Raw genomic sequence first — 18592 nt, forward strand, 5'->3', positions numbered from 1 at the left:
ATGAGCAAAGACTGACTACAAGGAAATATTCAATGACATGTAAATGCTAGTAAGATGTAACATGTCGGAAAAATAAATGTCCAGTTTTGCATCCATATTTTTAAAAACCACACAATACAAAAAGTGTGCAAATACTTTTAATTGTATTATTTCCTCACAACAAATTCATTACAAAATGTTAGTTGTACCTGATGATGGGGAACACATGGACTTAAATTAGCTTTTTCTCTTTTTTCCTCTTATACCTCTCAGTTTCCCCTTTCTCTTCCCAAACACAGATCTGGCAGTCACCAGCACTGGCACTGGCCCCCCACCATCATCGTCACTGGAGCTGCTGGTGGTTGCACCTTGGTCCCTGGCAGGAGCAGGCGTCACTGCACTCTGCAAACCTGGGTGGCTGGCAGGTGACTCCAGGGCTGCTCCCCTGCAGTGCATGTTCACTGAAGACCCACACTCCGTGTCCTCGCCTGAAGAGGTCCCAGATGATGGCGAGAGGCAGGCCCCCACAAAAAACCCACCACATCTTCTCTCTTGCTTGGAATCTGAAAGCCTCTTTTTTTTCGGGCTTGATGACTCTTTCCATTTATTTACGATGCTTCTCTTCTGGGTTTTTCCTTTTGCCTTATCAGGGAACTCAAAATCATTCTCCATGGCAACAGACACTGCTTCTATTTCGCTGGCTGCTGCTTCTCGCTCTTTTCTCAGCATACATGTCACAGCTCTGTTAAGTCTCTGGCTCCTAATACCCTTAGCATCTTGTCTCTCCTGTTGAGCTAATCTAAAGAAAGAATCAATTCGGAGCTGCGTCTAAAAATGAAATGAAATAATAATAAAAAAAAAAAAAATCAGGCGAGTCAGTCAACTTTCTGAAGCAAACCAAAGAGCTTCACCCTGGACACTAGCTTTGGAGGACTCTTTCAGAGAATGTGAATTCCTTACCTCTCAAAAGCCAAATCTCTCCCACAGGATTTACGGCAGCAAAATTTTATTTTCTAGATCACACATGAAGCAATATTGCATTACCTCTATCTGAGCCCTCTGTCCACAGCTAACTAAGTAGCCCCTTCCCAGGTACTCAAAGACAGTCGTGTGTTTTTCAGTAGCCAAAGATGCCATCTTCTTTTGGAATAGCACAGCCTCAGGAGTCTGTTTCTAAATTCCACTCTTCCCTTCTCTTAAAAACATCGTCATCATGCAGTATGTTGAGGAGGCAACCACATAGTAGTACATACTGGGGACCATGGGAAATGGTCATGCCCTTTGTTTAGGAATCCAATTTTAGGAAGACATTATTAAAATAATAGTTACATGTGGGAGAAGTTTTATGCCTAATGTTGATCACAGCATTATTTATGAAAACCTGATAATCAAGGGTCCACTAAGTGAACTGAACCAATAAGTGAAATTTCTTTGAGGCAATGTCATCTGGTCATTTGAAATGACAAAAACCATGCAATATACAGAAAAAAAGTCTTTGGTTAATAAGTATGGGGGGGGTTAGAAATATCAAATTGTATTTATGTATGATAACAAATATATGTGAGAAGCGAGGGGTGGGGAATAAAAGAAAATAAACCTAAATGTTAATATTTGTGTGAGAAAAAATAAATAATGGATCATTTCAATTCACTTTTTTTCATTTTCTAATTTTGGGGAAATAAATTTATATTAACTTCTTTTTTTATATATATATTAACTTCTATAATGTAAAGGAAGAAACATATTCCAACAAAATTTATCTGAAATTAAGGAGTAGTTAGTCACAAAGCCAATAAGCTTTCCTTGCCTTTGGCATAAATGTCTGCATTATAGAAAGTCATCAATTAAGCAACAAGAGACTTTCTTCAGAAGGCCGTCTTTTTTCAGAAAGGCTGTCCAGGGCAGCCTGGGTGGTCAGAGATTTAGCGCTGCCTTCAGTCTAGGGCGTGATCCTGGAGACCCAGGATCGAGTCCCACATCAGGCTCCCTGCATGAAGCCTGCTTCTCCCTCTACCTATGTCTCTGCCTCTCTCTCTCTCTCTTTGTGTGTGTGTCTCTCATGAGTAAATAAATAAAATCTTAAAAAAAAAAAAAAAAGAAAAGGCCGTCCAGCTCAGTTTTTTCAAAATTAAACAAACCTAATGACAATAGGTTTAAATATAGGTATCCTATAGAATATGGTCTCATTTCTACTAAGTGGTTAACCTGTACATATATTTTGGAGGCTGTTCCTGGGGCAGGAACAGTTTTTCTGCATGGGTAGAAACATACAGATAAAGCAAGACATGATTACCTACCCACCCACAGAACTGAGGGCCATACAAAGGCCTCATCTCTCCCCCAAAAATCTCTCCTGCCAATGTGCCACAATGATGATGATTCATGTATAGAACAAGAACATTCGTACTTGGATAGAATTTAATGATCAGGATTGCTTTGGACTAAATACTTCCTAGACTTTTTTTGAAATGCAAATAGCTCTGAAAAAGTAAAATAGTCAACTGTAAACACCTCAGTGAGCAATCCATTATTAGTCTGGTTTTTTCAAAGTCAAAATGAACACTCACAGACCCCAAAGTCCAGCCGTAAAAGTGAAATTGAGAAATGAAGATAAGGTGCAGTTTCCCCTTTTTCTGTTTTCCTCCATTCCCTTATCTAAAGTGTAAAAATTTTTAAATGTATGTTATGAGCCCTAAAATAAAAGAGTAACCAACCGGTCTTTAAGAGCTGACACTGACAGCTTTTCTACATTCACTCCTTACCCTGAACTTGGGGAAAGAGCTGCCATGATTACCTGCTGGGCGTTCAGTTGCTTCAATACTGGAAACAGAGACTCATCTGTCTTCGTCCTGTTCCAGCCAAAATAACGCTGACAAAATATGCAGGCAGTTAAGGCTTCTTCATGTTTTTAAAGATATTTAAACAAGTGATAAATAAAACGTTGCAAAGAACTCACCCATAATTTCATTCCCTGTATCTCTAAAGATTTTCATATTTATAAAGAATAAAGTAGTAAGAGAACAGAATGACAAAACAATTACTGCAACATAATCACATGGCCCTGTCTCCTGTTCAGTGTCCTCTAAGATAAAACATATCCAACTCTCATTTTAGGATATAGAGGCTCATTACTAGGAAAAAAGGTTAACCTAAAACAAAAACAGGTTTACAGATATCATACATATTTCTTTGATAGTTAGGCTAATACTACAGCAAACATTTAATTATCTATCCAAATAGTTATCTAAATATGCAGAAAGGAACATATAAATAAGAATAAAGAACAAAACTAATACTCTTTTCTATTCTTTCAGGATGAATAATTATATGGTTGTATCTATGAATGCTCATCACTACCTATTTCAAATAAAATCCTCTTTAGGGATCCCTGGGTGGCGCAGCGGTTTGGCACCTGCCTTTGGTCCAGGGCGCAATCCTGGAGATCCGGGATCGAATCCCACATTGGGCTCCCGGTGCATGGAGCCTGTTTCTCCCTCTGCCTGTGTCTCTGCCTCTCTCTCTCTCTGTGTGTGACTATCATAAATAAAAATAAAAATTTAAAAAAAAAAAAAGATCCTCTTTAAAGGAATTATTTATAATAGCTAAAACAGGGATCCCTGGGTGGCGCAGCGGTTTAGTGCCTGCCTTTGGACCAGGGTGTGATCCTGGAGACCCAGGATCGAATCCCATGTCAGGCTCCTGGCATGGAGCCTGCTTCTCCCTCTGCCTATGTCTCTGCCTCTCTCTCTCTCTCTCTCTCTCTGTGACTATCATAAAAAAAAAAAAAAAAAATAGCTAAAACATGGAAGCAACCCAAGTATCCATCAACAGATGAACAGATAAGCAAAATATAGCATATCCACACAATGGAATATTATTCAGCCTTAAAGAGGAAGGACATTCTGACCTATACTTTGGCAGGGACGAGCCTTGAGGACTTAGTGCTCAGTGAAATAAGCCAGATACAAAAGGACCAATACTGAATGATTCCACTCATAGGAGGCACTCACTAGTCAAAACCATGGAGACAGGAGGTAGACTTGTGGTTGCTAGGGGCCAAGGGGAGGGAAAGGGATGGGAGGGGGAGTTGTTAATGGATCTCAAGCTTCAACTCTTTTCAGATGAAAAGAACGGGGATGGATTTGGTGACTAGTGATTGTTGCACAACAATGTGAATGTATTTAATGCCACCGAATGGTATGCTTAAAATGTTAAGATGACAAATTCTGTTACTTTACCACCCCCAAAAAACAACCTATGGGGAAAGAAAAAGGAACATCTTAGATAAACAGAGTATGAAGAAAAAGCTGATCCAAGTTGATGTTCCCTACGACTCAAAAGAAAACACATATTTGGCTCAGTACTCCTTTATGTTTTAAGGAGTAAAAGGATACTCTCTAATTTTGTCCAGATCTGGTTTCCCCCACAGAAACGATCCCCTGGAATCATCCACCACAGGTTTGAGGTAAGCATCCGCAACAGCTGGATTGGGAAAGCCAGGTGTGAGCTGCAGCTTGCGTAATTTTTTTTTCACTTTGGTATCATAAGGGTTAGGTCTTATCTTCTTATTTTTTTGAGCTTCATGCCACCACTCTCTATAAGGGAAAGGAGAGAAGGCTTCATGATGTATAGTGGATGCACCACAGATAAAGGTAAATGTAAACTCAAGTGCCAGAACAAATCCTATGACCCACAGAGTAACCAGAGCAAACACAGACTACAAGCTCACTCTGCCCCTGGCACTGTGTCAGCTGTTGTACATGCCCGATCATCACCTGAGCACAGTCCCACCACCATCCTTACCTCACAAAGGACGAAACTGACCACAAGCAGAAGTCACTACCTGCTCAAGATTCCACGGCTGGGACTAATGCAGTCAGACCCTGAGAATCACCCTCCAGATCTCACAACTTCTCCGGGGCTCTTCCTCAGCAGGAAAATGAAGTAATATATCTGTATCATTTACCTCAAATCAACTACAATAGACCCAAGAATATTTAACAGTATGTAAAAATACCAAGAACGTGTTACATCTTAAAAAGGCAGAACACGACTCTACATCAGGTATAACCTCAATTTTGGAGAAAATGCATATATGTGAAGAAAAAAAAATAAACAAGGCAATTTAAAATAATAAAAGCAATGATCGCTATTATTTCACTGTATCAGGCAATGTTTTAAGCAAGGATACAGCTGTTCGTTTTCTTCTTTGTATTTTATTCCTTTTTCAGTTTTCCCATTGTGAGCATAAATTACTCTGGCAAGTTAAAGACAGCTAGCCACACATTCTTTGATTCTCCTCCCAATCCAGAAGTGGCGTCCATGTCCCCTTCCCTTGAGCCAGGTGAGCTCTATGACCGAGGAAGTGACACTGTGCCAGGTCTTCCGAGACTGTCGTCCATATCCTGACCCTTGGAATATCTACCTCAGAAGCAGCTGACATGGTCTGAGGAAGCTCCAGCTGGTGAAGAGGTCCAGATGGAGGGGGTCTGAGGCCCCGGCCCACTGTTTTGGCTGAGTTCCTGGCTGACAGTCAGCATCATTGGCCAGAAACATGGCTCTATCACCAGTGGATCCTCTAGCCCCGCTGAGCCAACCCCCAACACACACAGAATCTGGCAAGACCTGCCCCTGCAGCCTCACCAAACTGCAGGTTCATGGCAAAATCAATGACCATTGCTGTTTGAAGCCACTGAGGTTTAAAGTATTTTATAATGCCACAGAGATAACCAGAAAAATGTACACAATTAGGAAGAATAAATGGCATAAAGTTAAAAACAAAGAAAACCCTCACCAATCTACGCATTCAATGAAACGTTACAAAAAACAAAACCCTCTATCTCATGTTCCACTGCTTCACATACTTACTGGTATTAGAAAACGGACTCAGAGCTGTTCTCAGCCAGTCTCACTTCAACGCAGGAGTGCCACCTAGCAGTACAAAAGTCTAACTGCAGTCTTCACTGCAGGATCAAAAGGCAAAAAGTAAGATCTATCCTCTTCACCTTTACAATACTGTTTCCAAAAGTGTGCTAAGAGAATACCTATAGTTCTTGCCTACTCTCTTTAGAATTTTCATCTTTGAGATAAATTAGTAATCACGATTGTTCGTTACGTGGGTCAGCACAACATGTGGAGCACTCATGACACGGAAGAAATCCCCTCCTTAAAGCAGGAGTGCCCAGCACTACCATCAAGATGAAAGATAGCCTCTGTGAATCAGCAGAGCTGTGGGGGGACACAAAACAGGGGGTGGAAAAAATAAAAAATAAAAAATAAAAAATAAAAATAAATAAATAAATAAAATAAATAAAGGGGGTGGGAGTGACTGTGATAAGAGAGAAGGATTTGTGCCCTGGCCAGCAATCTCTGGGCATTTGTACCTAGTGCTTTCAGATCCCATTTTCCCCCCGGACAATCCAAAATGTTCCGTGAAAGCGCCCCTAATTTAAATGTTGGTAGCTAATTCAGAATGAAGGCTCCATAGAAGAGCACAGCATGTGGACCTTAACCAAACACAGCTGGGCTGAATACAGTGGGCAGGCCCCGAATAGCTCCACCAGAAGGGGTGACAAGCTGGGGTCTGCTCAGCAGAAGGAAAAGCAGAAAAGAAAGCAAGGCGACATTCTCAATCTTTCTGCTCTTCCACCTCTTCCTGCTCTCTAACTCTGCAACTCTGCATCTACCTTAAATGTTCCTGAGCCAGGTCCAGCTCAACTGCTCCTCTCTGCCACTGACCTGCCAGACAACCAGAGCAGAAATGGCTAAAGCGGACTCTAAAAACGTAAACCACTCAACTAACAACAAATGAGCAAAAACTGTTGAAAGAAAAGAAATATGGCATAAGCAGGCATTTACTATACCAGAAGTTCAAATTTTCAACAAATAAAAAAATTTAGGACATCAGATTGAAAAGCTAAACATCATTTTTACTTATCCTGAAATAATCCATTAAGAACCGAAAGATATGTCTATGAAGACACTCAAATCATGTTTGTTTAGACTTTAAAAAGATAGGAACAATAGGCATATGATTAATCAATCATGATCTATCAAAAGACTACAATGGAGTCATTAAAAACTTTATTCATCTATACATTGTTGATAGTATGCCTGTTCTATCACCAAATGAGTTACAGGTAACATAAAAGTATATGGTATCATCCCATTCCTATAAAAAGAAACAATACACACTTGTATGAGTACACATGTATACATAGGTTTGTATATATATAATGTGTGAGTATACATGCATAGAAAAGTCTAAAATTATATAAACCAAAGTGTTAACTGTAACCATCTTTTAAATTCATATTTCATAATTTTTCTATTTTTTGTATAATAGAGTTATTTGTAGTTTTTCAAGTTATTTCTGTACCATGACCTACGACCTATCTCATAATTTACTTCCAGTATATTTTCTCCTTAATAAAATGAAAATCATGACAAGACAGAGAGAGAAAGCATACATTGGTACATGTGCTATGGCTGGAGGACAGAAAACATTAAAACCACTTCTGCATTTAAGTTTTAATTCCAATCACTGATTCTTTAGAACACCTGAGAATTTTTCAGACAGAGAAGATACAATTGGAAGAACTCCAAAGAATCATTAAATCAGCTATCACCAAATAGTACCTTATGACAAGCTGGTGGTTAGAAAATGCCATTACAACTTCTAGAATAGACTAAAACCCACGGAACTGTGAAATTTAAGGTATATGGCTTACTTTCCAATGTTGGAAATGCCATCAAGGACCAACCTTAAGAAAGAACTCTTTCACAGACATCCTCCTAAACACCACCATCCCAGAACCTCCATAATTTTAAAGTGTAGCCCAAGGGTGGCACAACAGTAGGTTCTGGGTAGAATGCAGCACCACCACTGAACACAGTGGGGTACACAGAGCAAGCAACAGGACAACAGGGCTCGGGGTAAAGTTCTTAGTACTACTGTATTTCCATGCCCCCTCTGGCCCCCTCTTTCAGGACACTTGACACATGGAGGTACAGGGATGTGTTTGCTTCTGTCTCCCCAACAGTGTGGAGCTCCTTGAGAGCGCAGCCTATAGCTTAGTCAACTTTCCTACCCGAGCCTAGCGAGTGTCTGACACATAGCAGCTACTCAATAAGTATGTGAATGAATGAAATAGGGATTTCTACTTGCCTGTGAAATCCCTCAGGCCTGGCTATGTAACCTTAAACCAAGATAAGCCTTGTGTCTCTTTAAAAATCATCTCTGCTTTCACTTAAGTCTAGAAAAGGGAAAACAAATTTGGTAACCCAATCAGTTCCAGTGATTTGTGGCAGTTCATGATGTAAATAATAGTTCTATTTGTTAAATTGGATATTTTTTTAGAGATTTATTTATTTGAGAGAAAGCGAGAGAGAGTGCAAGAGAATGCACGTGTGTGTGCAGGGAGGGGAGAAGCAAAGGGAGAAAAGAATCTCAAGCAAACTCCATGCCAAGCACAGAACACGGAGCCCAATGTGGGCTTGATCCCACAATCTGGAAACCATGACTAAGCTAAAACCAAGAGTCGGACACTTAACCAACTGCGCCATTCAGGTGCTCTAAATTGGATATTTACATAAACATTTGAATTAAAGAAATTAAGAAAGAACTTACGAGAATTTTAGGAGAGGTTCCAGGCCATGTCCAGGGAATTCATTCAGAATTTCCATGGCTGTAACACAACCAACAGTTGGTATTCCTTCTGTATAATCACTTCCAAGCAAATAGGCCAAATTTATTAATTTGTTCCGGTCTAATCCTATAAAAGTAAAAATCATTTAATATCTTTATAATTTTTATTACAACACACCAAACAAGATTCTGCCTCTGGGCCTCTGCAGTCTCTAGGCCCTTTTTCCAACATGCTCATCCCTAAGGTATGTACAACACTACCTCTTTTTAGGCCCTAGCCCAAAAAGTTACCTATTAATAAAGCCTTTCCTGACCACAACTCTATATACAATAGCACATGCACTTCCTGTGACTGTAGGTCACCCTATTGTCTTCTACAGCTTTATTTTTCTACATGGTAATTATGTCAAATTATGACTTATGTTTATTTTCTGTTTCTCCTCCTAGCCTTGTATTCTCCACTGTTTCCCCCACTGCCATGAACAAGAGCTGGCATACAGGAATTACTTGATATATATTTGTTAGATGAATGGGAAAGTGAAGAATCACTGCCAGAAGCACCAGCACGGGGTCATGAAGTTAATGACTCCAGCAGGAGTGACTCCACCTGCCTCCCCTCTCTACCACGTCTGGTTTACTTCAGAGATCTCCGGGAACCAGTCAAAATCTAAACCGGTCAGGTAGTTGAAACTGCAGAAAATGCCTAAACATGACTAGGGTTTTAATTTATTTTTTTTTAAGATTTATTTATTTATTTATTCATGATAGACATATATATACAGAGAGAGAGAGGCAGAGACACAGGAGGAGGGAGAAGAAGGCTCCATGCTGGGAGCCCAACGTGGGACTCGATCCCGGGACTCGAGGATCGTGCCCTGGGCCAAAGGCAGATGCTAAACCGCTGAGCCACCCAGGGATCCCCGGGTTTTAATTTCTTAATTCTAATTTAAAAATCCTATTCCTCTATAGAAGCAAATGATCACTTATATGGAAACTTGTGTAGACCTACCTTTTCTAATTAATAACATCAAATTAGTTCCTTGGAAAGGAAAAAATTCATAATACAATTTCTAAAGGTAAATCTCAAAAAATAATCATACTCTGAAGTCTTACCAAGTTGGTTGTGAAAGTCCACGTACTGGTAATATTCTACAAACTTGTTTTTATTAAAAAAGTTTTTATAGACATGCCGTGCTCCAAACAGCCAAATATCACTATCATCAGTGATTGTCCCAGAAGTTTGATCAGTCAGGTCCAGGATGGCACACTGAGCCTCTGCTTCCATGGGAGCCTCGATGTAGGGAATGCCAAAGAGGCGAAGAAGTTCCTAGAGAGTCAGAGACATGCCATGACCCCTGTGAAATGCAGGACCTGGCCTTGACCAGAGATGGGAGCAGTGCATACACATTTTATTTAAGGCATTCCCTCGGGGAATTCAATTAAGTGACAAGAGCAGTAGGTATTGCTAAAGGAGACCCAGTAGGTATTGCTAAAGGTATTGTACACCCACCTGGCTTTCTAGGAACATCTGCCCCGTCACAGTAGCAGCCGTTCTTTCTTGCTGCTGCTGTTGCGCTTTCAAAGAATGCTGCTGTGCTAACAGGTCGTTCTCCAGAGTCTCCAGTTCCTCCTACAAAATAATTTCATCTGTAGATAATTATATTAATGATCCAATTAAGCTCATTTGTTACAAAAAGCCTGCATTTCATCTGACTAAATTACCAAGCAAGCTTTCCCACTTGGATTTCTGAGGAAGTCTGTGATATCTTTAGAGTTTCCTCACTAACTCACACAGATGTGGAGACCATCTCCAGACAGCAACCTACTCGAAAGAGGAGCCATCAGCAAGAACACAATGCATGCAAACAGAAATTGCATGAAGAGAAACTGGAGGGGGCGCCAGGCTGGCTTATTCAGTACAGCACACAACTCTTGATCTCAGGGCTGTGGCTTTAAGCCCCACATTGGATGTAGAGATTACTGAAAAATAAATCTTCAAAAAAAAAAAAGGAAGAAAACTATGGTATACATATATACAATGAAAATACTATTCAGCCATTAAAAAAAATGAAATCTAGCCTTTTGTGACAACATGGATGGACCTCAAGGGCATTGTGCTAATAAAAAAAAAGTCAGAGAAAGACAAATACCATATGATCACTCCTATAGGTAGAATCTAAAAAAAACCTTTTAATTAAAAATTTTTAAGAAGTTTGTCGATACAAAGCATAAACTGGTGGTTGCTGGAGAGGGGGAGATGATGGATAAATTGTTAAGTTTTGGGTTTAAACAAATTGAATTTAAAAAACACAGAGTGAGGGGCATCTGGGTGGCTCAGTCAGTTAAAAGTCTGCCTTCAGCTCAGGTCGTGATCCTGGGGTCCTGGAATCAAGCCTCATCTGGGGCTCCCTGCTCAGCCAGGGGCCTGCTTCTCCCTCTCCCTCTGCCCCTCCCCTTGCTCAATCTCAATCTCTCTCTCTCTCTCTCTCTCAAATAAATAAAATCTTAAACAAAAAAGAAAAACAGAGTGAGATACCACTTCCCACCCACTAGGGCGACTGTAATCAAAAGGACAGATGTTAGTAAGTAGAATGTGGAAAAAATGGAACCCTCATACACGGTTAGTGGAAATGGTGCAGACTTTGGAAAACAGTTTGACAGGTCCTCAAAAAGGTTAACATAGCTACCCTGTGACCCAGCAGTTCTATTCCTAAGTGTACACCAAAGAGAAATAAAAACCTAGGTCCCCACAAAAACTTGTACATGAACGTTAAAAGCAGCATTATTCATAATAGCCAAAAAGTATCAACAGCCCAAATGTCCATCAAATGATGAATAAAATGTGGTACACATCCGTACAATGGAATACCATTTGGCAATAAAAAGAAATAATTACTCACACATGCTATAACATGGATAGGCCTCGAAAACATTCTGCTAAGTGAAAGGAGCCAGAAACAAAAGGCCACAAGCTATAGGATCCCATTTATATGTCAAGAAAGGACAAGTCCATAAAGTAGATGAGCGGTCCCAGATGGAGAAGGGACAGGAAGGGACTGCTAATGGGTACAGGGCTTCTTTTAGGGGTGGTGAAAATGTTCTAAAATTGTGATGATTGTATAATTCTGTGAATTATACTAAAAGCTACAAACTATGAGAAATAAAATGTCAATTATTATAACCTCAAAAATATGAAATACTTGGAGATAAATCTGAAAAAAGGATATGCAAGATCTGTACACTGAAAACTGCAAAACATTGCTGAAAAAAATTTAAAAGACCTGAATAAATCAAGATATATCCTATGTTCACAGATCAGAAAATAGTGTTGCTAAGATGTTAATTCTCTCCATATTGATCAGTATATTCAATGCAATTTCATTCAAACCGTAGGCATTTTTCACACATATTGAGAAGCTAATTCTAAAATTCATTTGGAAATGCACAAACAACTTTGAAAAAAACAAAGTTGGAAGACTCAGATTCGCATTGCCTCATTTCAGAGTTACTGTAAAACGACAATTTGTGATGTGTTTTGAGTTAATTTTGTTATATCATACGAGACACCAAAGTTGGTTTTTTTCTAGCACTCTCCTTTCTCCATCCAACTGCCTCTGTAGCATTGCTGAAAATTTGTTCTCCATATAAGCGTGGATCCAGTTCTGTACTTTCTAATATGGTGTATTGATCTATTTGTCTCTTTGCCAAGAGCAAACTGTTCATTACCATTGTTTGGTTCTGTTGTAGAACTCTATTTTGTTCTACTGATCTATGTATCTATCCCTTGGCCAATATCATACTCTCCTGATTACTGTGGCTTTATGGTAAATCTTGATATCAGGTAGTGTGTAAGTCCTCCAAATTTTTTTTTTTCAAAATTGTTTTGATTATTCTAGTTTCTTTGCTTTTCCATGTAAACTTTAGAATCAGCTTGTTAACATCCATCACTGGGTTTTTACTAGAATTCCATTAATCTATGGATCAGCTTGAGAAGAAATATCTTAATAATACTGGGTCTTCCCATCCAAAACCACATCTATTTAGGTTTTCCCTGATTTCTATTATCAGTGTAGTTTTGAAATACAGATCTCTCACATATGTTGAAAGCTTTATATGTATTTTATGTTTTTAGGTATTACAAGCTGATTCTAAAATGTGGTCCTTGCTGTGGACTGAATTGTGTTCCCTCAAAATTCATATGTTAAAGCCCTAAGCCCAAATATGATTGCATCTGGAGATAGTTCATTAGGAGATAATTAAGGTTCAAAGAAGTCATAAGAGTGGGGCCCTAATCTGATAGGACTGTAGCCTTATAAAAGAAAGATATCTCCTTCCCTCCCTTCCTACCCTCTCCCCTTCCCCCAACCCCCTCCCCCTACCACATGAGGATGTGGCAAGAAGGCATCCATCTGCAAGCCAGAGAGCTCTCACTAGGAACCAAATTAGCCTGTGCCTTGATCTTAGATTTCCCAATCCCTAGAACTATGAAAAAATAGTTACTTAAGAAGAAAAAAGCATGCAAATAGCTAATAAACGTTGATCCAGTAACTTCTTAAAGTTCAAAAGCAATTTAACTTGGCTCTTTCTTAGCAGTAAGTGAAAACTCAATGTCATATTATTACCAAATTAATATCTTGCCATTCATTGAGTGAATTGTCTGCATCTTTTCCAGCTTCTTCATGTGGCTCACTATCCAAAGCCTCACTTCCAGAGTTCTGTTTTAGGAGGCCCTCAGAGTCGTCCATGGCGTCTTCCTTCTCAGCTCCTATCAGTTCTTCACTTTGTCCAGAAGGAGATTTGGAAGCTTCGTGTAACTCTGCTGGAACTTCATAATTACTAGTTATACTCTGTACTTCGATGAAACTTCCTATACCAAAACAAAAAGGTCCCTTTATTTACAGGTAAAACTTAAAATTATCCTGAGATCATCAAAAGCATTCCCAATGTATAGTGAAAAATGTTTTACCCTGAAAAGACTTGGATTTACTAGAAAACATGTAAGGGTAGCATATTACTATTAAATAAATTTAATAACAAATGCCTGTAACTTCAAAATAAGCCTTTTCCATTAGATAAACACACTGCTTTTAAAATGAGGAAAAGATTTGCATATAAGCTTTATACAAATATGCTAAGTTAACTAATATTGTTTCAGAGTTCAAAAAGGAGAGGTATCAGAGGATGTAAACAATCATGTAGGTTGTTAAATATGTTGTCATGCTATTTCACTATGAACACAGCAAAGAATAAAGCTGCGACTTAGTGGAAAGAATCCCAAATAAGTACTCCGGAGAAACAGCCCTTCTCTTCCACCTTCCTTCCCTCTTCTCTTCTCTTGTGTCTTCTCCTTAAGGAAAAATGATTCCCTTCTTTTTCTTCAGGTGGAGGAGGCTGGATTTCAGGATGCAAACAGGACAGAGTGGACTGGAGATCCCAGAATGGGGGCTGGGGCCAAGGAGACATCAATGGGACCAGGAGTTGGATACAAATCAAGAGGGAATAAGTAATAAGTCAATATATTAAGGATAACAGAGTAAGGTTTCTCACTGTTAGAAAGAGAAACTGTAACAAAACTGGAGGCTAAAATGAAATCAGATGTTGGACTGGACTGCAGGTATCACTATGAACTTATAAATTTTTATATATGAAAATATGTATTTATTTGTAGAGAAATACAGATGGGTGTGTGTGCATGTTTGCATATGTATACCTAAATATACTTCCCTGCTCTGCCCTGAAAGGGCCTGAAGCAATGACACCCCAGTAACAGTGAATACACTCAGGATCCAGATCTTGGTTTCTAAACATCATGCTCTATTATAGGGAACTATGGTTCTCTGGTGAATTGGCTGAATCTAGGGACAGGGCAGGGCGAGTATAGGATAAATCTGTAATATCTTGATCAGAAAGTTAAAAAAAAACCTTCAAAATATGCGGGGGAATTGTCCAAACTCACAGAAGCCAGCCTGAAGGGGGCCCCTACTGGCCAAAGCCAGGACAATTCCAACAATAAAGTATGATAGCATCATAAATCACTGAATAAAGTAGGAATTCTTGAGTCCACACTGATATAAAAACACAGTAAGTGAGGAAGAGGGGAAGATCTTCCTTATAAAAGGATGTAAAATGAAAAATACGTACAGAACGATGGAACTAGGAAACTGCCATTTGGCAACTATCGTAGTAATCATTTATTTAGGCAAAAGTTATCAATAAATGCTAAAATAAGTGGGCAAAGCCTTTTTCAGGAACAGCGTATTTACATAGCCTCAAAAATTCCTTTCCATTAGAGGCACCTGAGTGGCTCAGTAGTTGAGCATCTGCCTTCAGCTCAGGTCATGATCCCAGGGTCCTGGGATCAAATCCCACACTGGGCTCCCTGCGAGGAGCCTGCTTCTCCCTCTGCCTATGTCTCTGCCTCTGTCTCTGTATCACTCATGAAAAATAAATAAAACCTTTTTTAAAAATTCCTTTCCATAAAATACTAATTACAAAGAGGAAACAGTAACTTTAGAATGGGGAAGCTCAGCAGATACCAGGAAAAAAGTTAGCTTGTGTGTGTACAGTCAATTCTTGTTAATTCACAGCAGTATGTTCTATATAGTCACTGTGAATAATGAATCCAGAATATGTCACTGTTCACAGAGTAAATATATTTATAATCACAAATCCTAAATCTTGGTAAACTCTATAATTTCTTTATCTTACAAAAGAGAAAATGAGGTTTTGGAGTGTAGAAACTTGCCTGAGGCTGACCCACTAACAGGTGCCAGAACTGGGATTCAAACCCCATCCAACTAGCTCACGCCAGAGCTCCTCGGTCTGCACTGCACTGCTCTCTCCCATGTTTACCTTCTGGTCACCTCTGTGAGACAGCTGAAACACTGACACCTTGTGCAACTGCAGCTGGGAGTGGTATGGCAATTCAAATTTCTAGACACTTTACTCAGGTCCACGAATGACCACAAAGATACTACTGCTGTGTATTGATTCTGGGGTTACAAATCAATGTTAATAAGTAGGCAATTTTGCAAATAAGAAATCTGTGAATGAGGATCGACCATATAGAAGTCTGTACAGATATAAATATATAGTAAGCATGTATATGTGTATGAATATATATAAAAAGACAGGGATAGAATAAAGCAAACATGGTAAAGTGCTAGTCATTCAGGTACTGGATGAAGGAACCAGAAAGTTTTGTAACATTCTTTTAAATGTATGAAGTTTAATTATTTCAGGGGCACCCGGGTGACTCGGTTAAGTATCTGTCTTTGGCTCAGGTCATGATCCTGGGGTCATGAGACTTAGCCCCACATCAGGGTTTTTCCCTCTCCCTTTGCTCCTCCCCCTGCTTATACTCTTTCTCATACAAATAAATAAAATCTTTAAAAGAAAATTTTGTAATTATTTCAAAACATAAAGTTAAAAGACTCACTTTTACCTTTTCCAACTAGGCTACTCCCTCCTTTAAAAAAAAAAGAAAAGAATCAGCTGTGTGTCCTTGGGAAAGCCGTTTCACCTTTCTGAGCTCCTAGTTCATTATCTGAACAAAGTGGTAACTAGTGGTAACAGACTAAACCACAGAATCTCTCTGTGGCTCCTGTAGAAGTGAAACCTACAGTTCAGTATCTCTGAAGCGCAAATGCACTTACCATCAGATTCACTTTCTTCAGAGTCCATTTCCATTGGCTCCATGGACTTAGGAACTGAAATTAAGTCCTGGTCTGCAGATTCCACTGTCTCATGTTCTTGGATGGTTTTCAGGCAATTCTCAGGCTCTTTACCATTAAAGGATACTGCATCTTCTAAGTTACTCATCGCCTCCAAAGGGACACTTTGTGTATTACTCATTTCTTGCAAATGGAGAGTGCCAATTATTTCAGAATCACAATTTTTTTCACATTCTGTTTCATCATCACTTGAAAGAACAGAGGAATCATATTTGCTGCCCGATGGACAAAGCTCTTGTAGCTCAGGCTCTTTGGTGTATGTTTCATTCCTTGACACAGAACTTGAACTCATCCCAGGAGTTGGTTTCAGTTCTCTCCCACTCTGGAGTCCAGGTGCATCACTGGGCATCACCATTGTGCTTTCTGAAGGAACTGGGTCTTCTCTACCCTTAACAGTAAACTCATCGCTTTTCTGAAAGGCCTCACTCACCAAATGCATAAGTGACATTTCTTCTTTTAGAACACTTCCTGGACAGAAGACAGGATGTGACAAATGAGCTGGGTCTGCCAGCCTCTTGCCAGTGTCAGAGCTGGTTTCATGTGCAGAATTCATAAGGGGTAGATGGGGTCCTGTTGGCAAGAGCATTCCCTCTCCATCTCCCTCTTTAAGATCTTCAACAGTTTCTTCACAGCAACTGTTCTCAAGCAACTTTTTCACTCCTGACCCTCCTGTCTGCACATCATTTCCGGCATGTGCTTCCATGTCTTCATCATCGTCAAGAACTTTCTGAATAGCTAATACAGTAAGTGGTGACACAGGTGCATTCTTCGCATCAGATCGCTTTTGCTTCTCACTCTCCCACTCCTCTTCCGAGTCGCTTCCCAGCATGGCAGCCTGCATTGCCAGGGAAGTTCTTGGAGAAGGAGGGGTAGCAGCAGGTTCTTTCTCTGGCTTCAGTTCCTCACATGGAGATGACTTCACGTCAAAAGACCTGCTGTGCATTTCACTGGAAGAAGGCAGAGGCTTTGAATCCTCTGCAACTTTCTTAGATTGAATACCTTAAAAAAAATTAAAACTTTTCATTATGTAGTTTTACAGTGAGATAATATACTCCTAGTAAGATCAATAAAAGAATACTGGTTCCCATAAATGAAGTAATAAATTTTCATTTAAATAGCACTAAAAGAGGGACGCCTGGGTGGCTCAGTAGTTGAGCATCTGTCTTCAGCTCAGGGCATGATCCCAGGGTTCTAGGATCGAGTTCTGCATTGGACACCCTGCGGGGAACCTGCTTCTCCCTCTGCCTATGTCTCTGCCTCTCTGCATGAATAAATTAAAAATAAATAAATAGCAATAAGAGATAGGGTAATTGGGTGACAGGCATTAAGGAGGGCACGTGATGTGATGACCACTGGGTATTATACTATATGGTGGCAAACTGAATTTAAATTAAATTAAATTAAATTAAATTAAATTAAATTAAAAAACAGCACTAATAGTTAATTTGCTTTTTAATTTTAAAGTGGTTTGTACAGGGCCACTGAGTAATGTACAGAATTGTTGAATCATGATATTGTACACCTGAAACTAATATACACTATATGTGAATTATAGTGGGAGTAAATAAATAAATAAATTTTAAATACATAATAAAAAGAGTAGGTTAGTACAATAGTAGGTAATCCATTAAGGGCTACATATATTTATTATTACACAAGTATGGTGGTAGTTCCTAGAATTCAGAGACACAACATATTTTTGGTTTTTAACCATCAGGTAAATGATGCTACCCAATACCTCTTATCAAGATGTAATGCGACGTGTCTTCAGAGACCACTCTCCTTGACTCCACCTCCTTCAAAAAGCCCCCTTCATCTTCATATTGCCTTTGGATTTGTCCTGACTGTTGCTGATTCATTTCCTTTTGGACATTTTCTATGTGTTGATTTAGATAGTTTTTTTTAAGCAAGCCTTTGAGCTGATACTGTGAAAAGTCATTAGACTCCTAAAATAAAAATAAATAAAATTATTTTTTTGTATTAAAAACAGATATTATTCCATTTCCTTTCTTTTCCCCACCAGGAAACAAAGAGTAATTGATTTTTTCCACTGATGACATTTTCATATTTTTTTAAAAGATTTTATTTACTTATTTATTCATGAGAGACACAGAGAAAGAGAGAGGCAGAGACATAGGCAGAGGGAGAAGCAGGCTCCATGCAGGGAGCCCAATGTGGGACTCGATCCCAGGACTTCAGGATCACGCCGTGAGCCGAAGGCAGACGCTTAACC

The 18592-nt window shown here is 39.4% G+C and overlaps 1 protein-coding gene across 5 annotated transcripts in view; it reads right to left on the reverse strand.

Annotated features, from left to right (window-relative positions):
• Positions 1 to 121: 121 nt before the first annotated feature.
• Positions 122 to 18592, reverse strand: part of ERCC5 (ERCC excision repair 5, endonuclease) — a 33620-nt gene continuing 15149 nt past the window's right edge. For all 5 annotated transcript variants that reach the window (XM_077855016.1, XM_077855015.1, XM_077855014.1 and 2 more), the window contains 9 exons: positions 18098 to 18305; positions 16282 to 17358; positions 13249 to 13493; positions 10137 to 10256; positions 9740 to 9953; positions 8609 to 8753; positions 4374 to 4574; positions 2774 to 2858; positions 122 to 807 (listed from right to left, as the gene is read on the reverse strand). In XM_077855016.1, the coding sequence (XP_077711142.1) occupies positions 217 to 807; positions 2774 to 2858; positions 4374 to 4574; positions 8609 to 8753; positions 9740 to 9953; positions 10137 to 10256; positions 13249 to 13493; positions 16282 to 17358; positions 18098 to 18305 (2886 nt within the window). In that variant the 3' untranslated portion in view covers positions 122 to 216. The remainder of the gene's footprint in view (positions 808 to 2773; positions 2859 to 4373; positions 4575 to 8608; positions 8754 to 9739; positions 9954 to 10136; positions 10257 to 13248; positions 13494 to 16281; positions 17359 to 18097; positions 18306 to 18592) is intronic.

Source organism: Canis aureus, chromosome 17 (genome assembly GCF_053574225.1).
Source record: "Canis aureus isolate CA01 chromosome 17, VMU_Caureus_v.1.0, whole genome shotgun sequence".
NCBI lineage: Eukaryota > Metazoa > Chordata > Mammalia > Carnivora > Canidae > Canis > Canis aureus.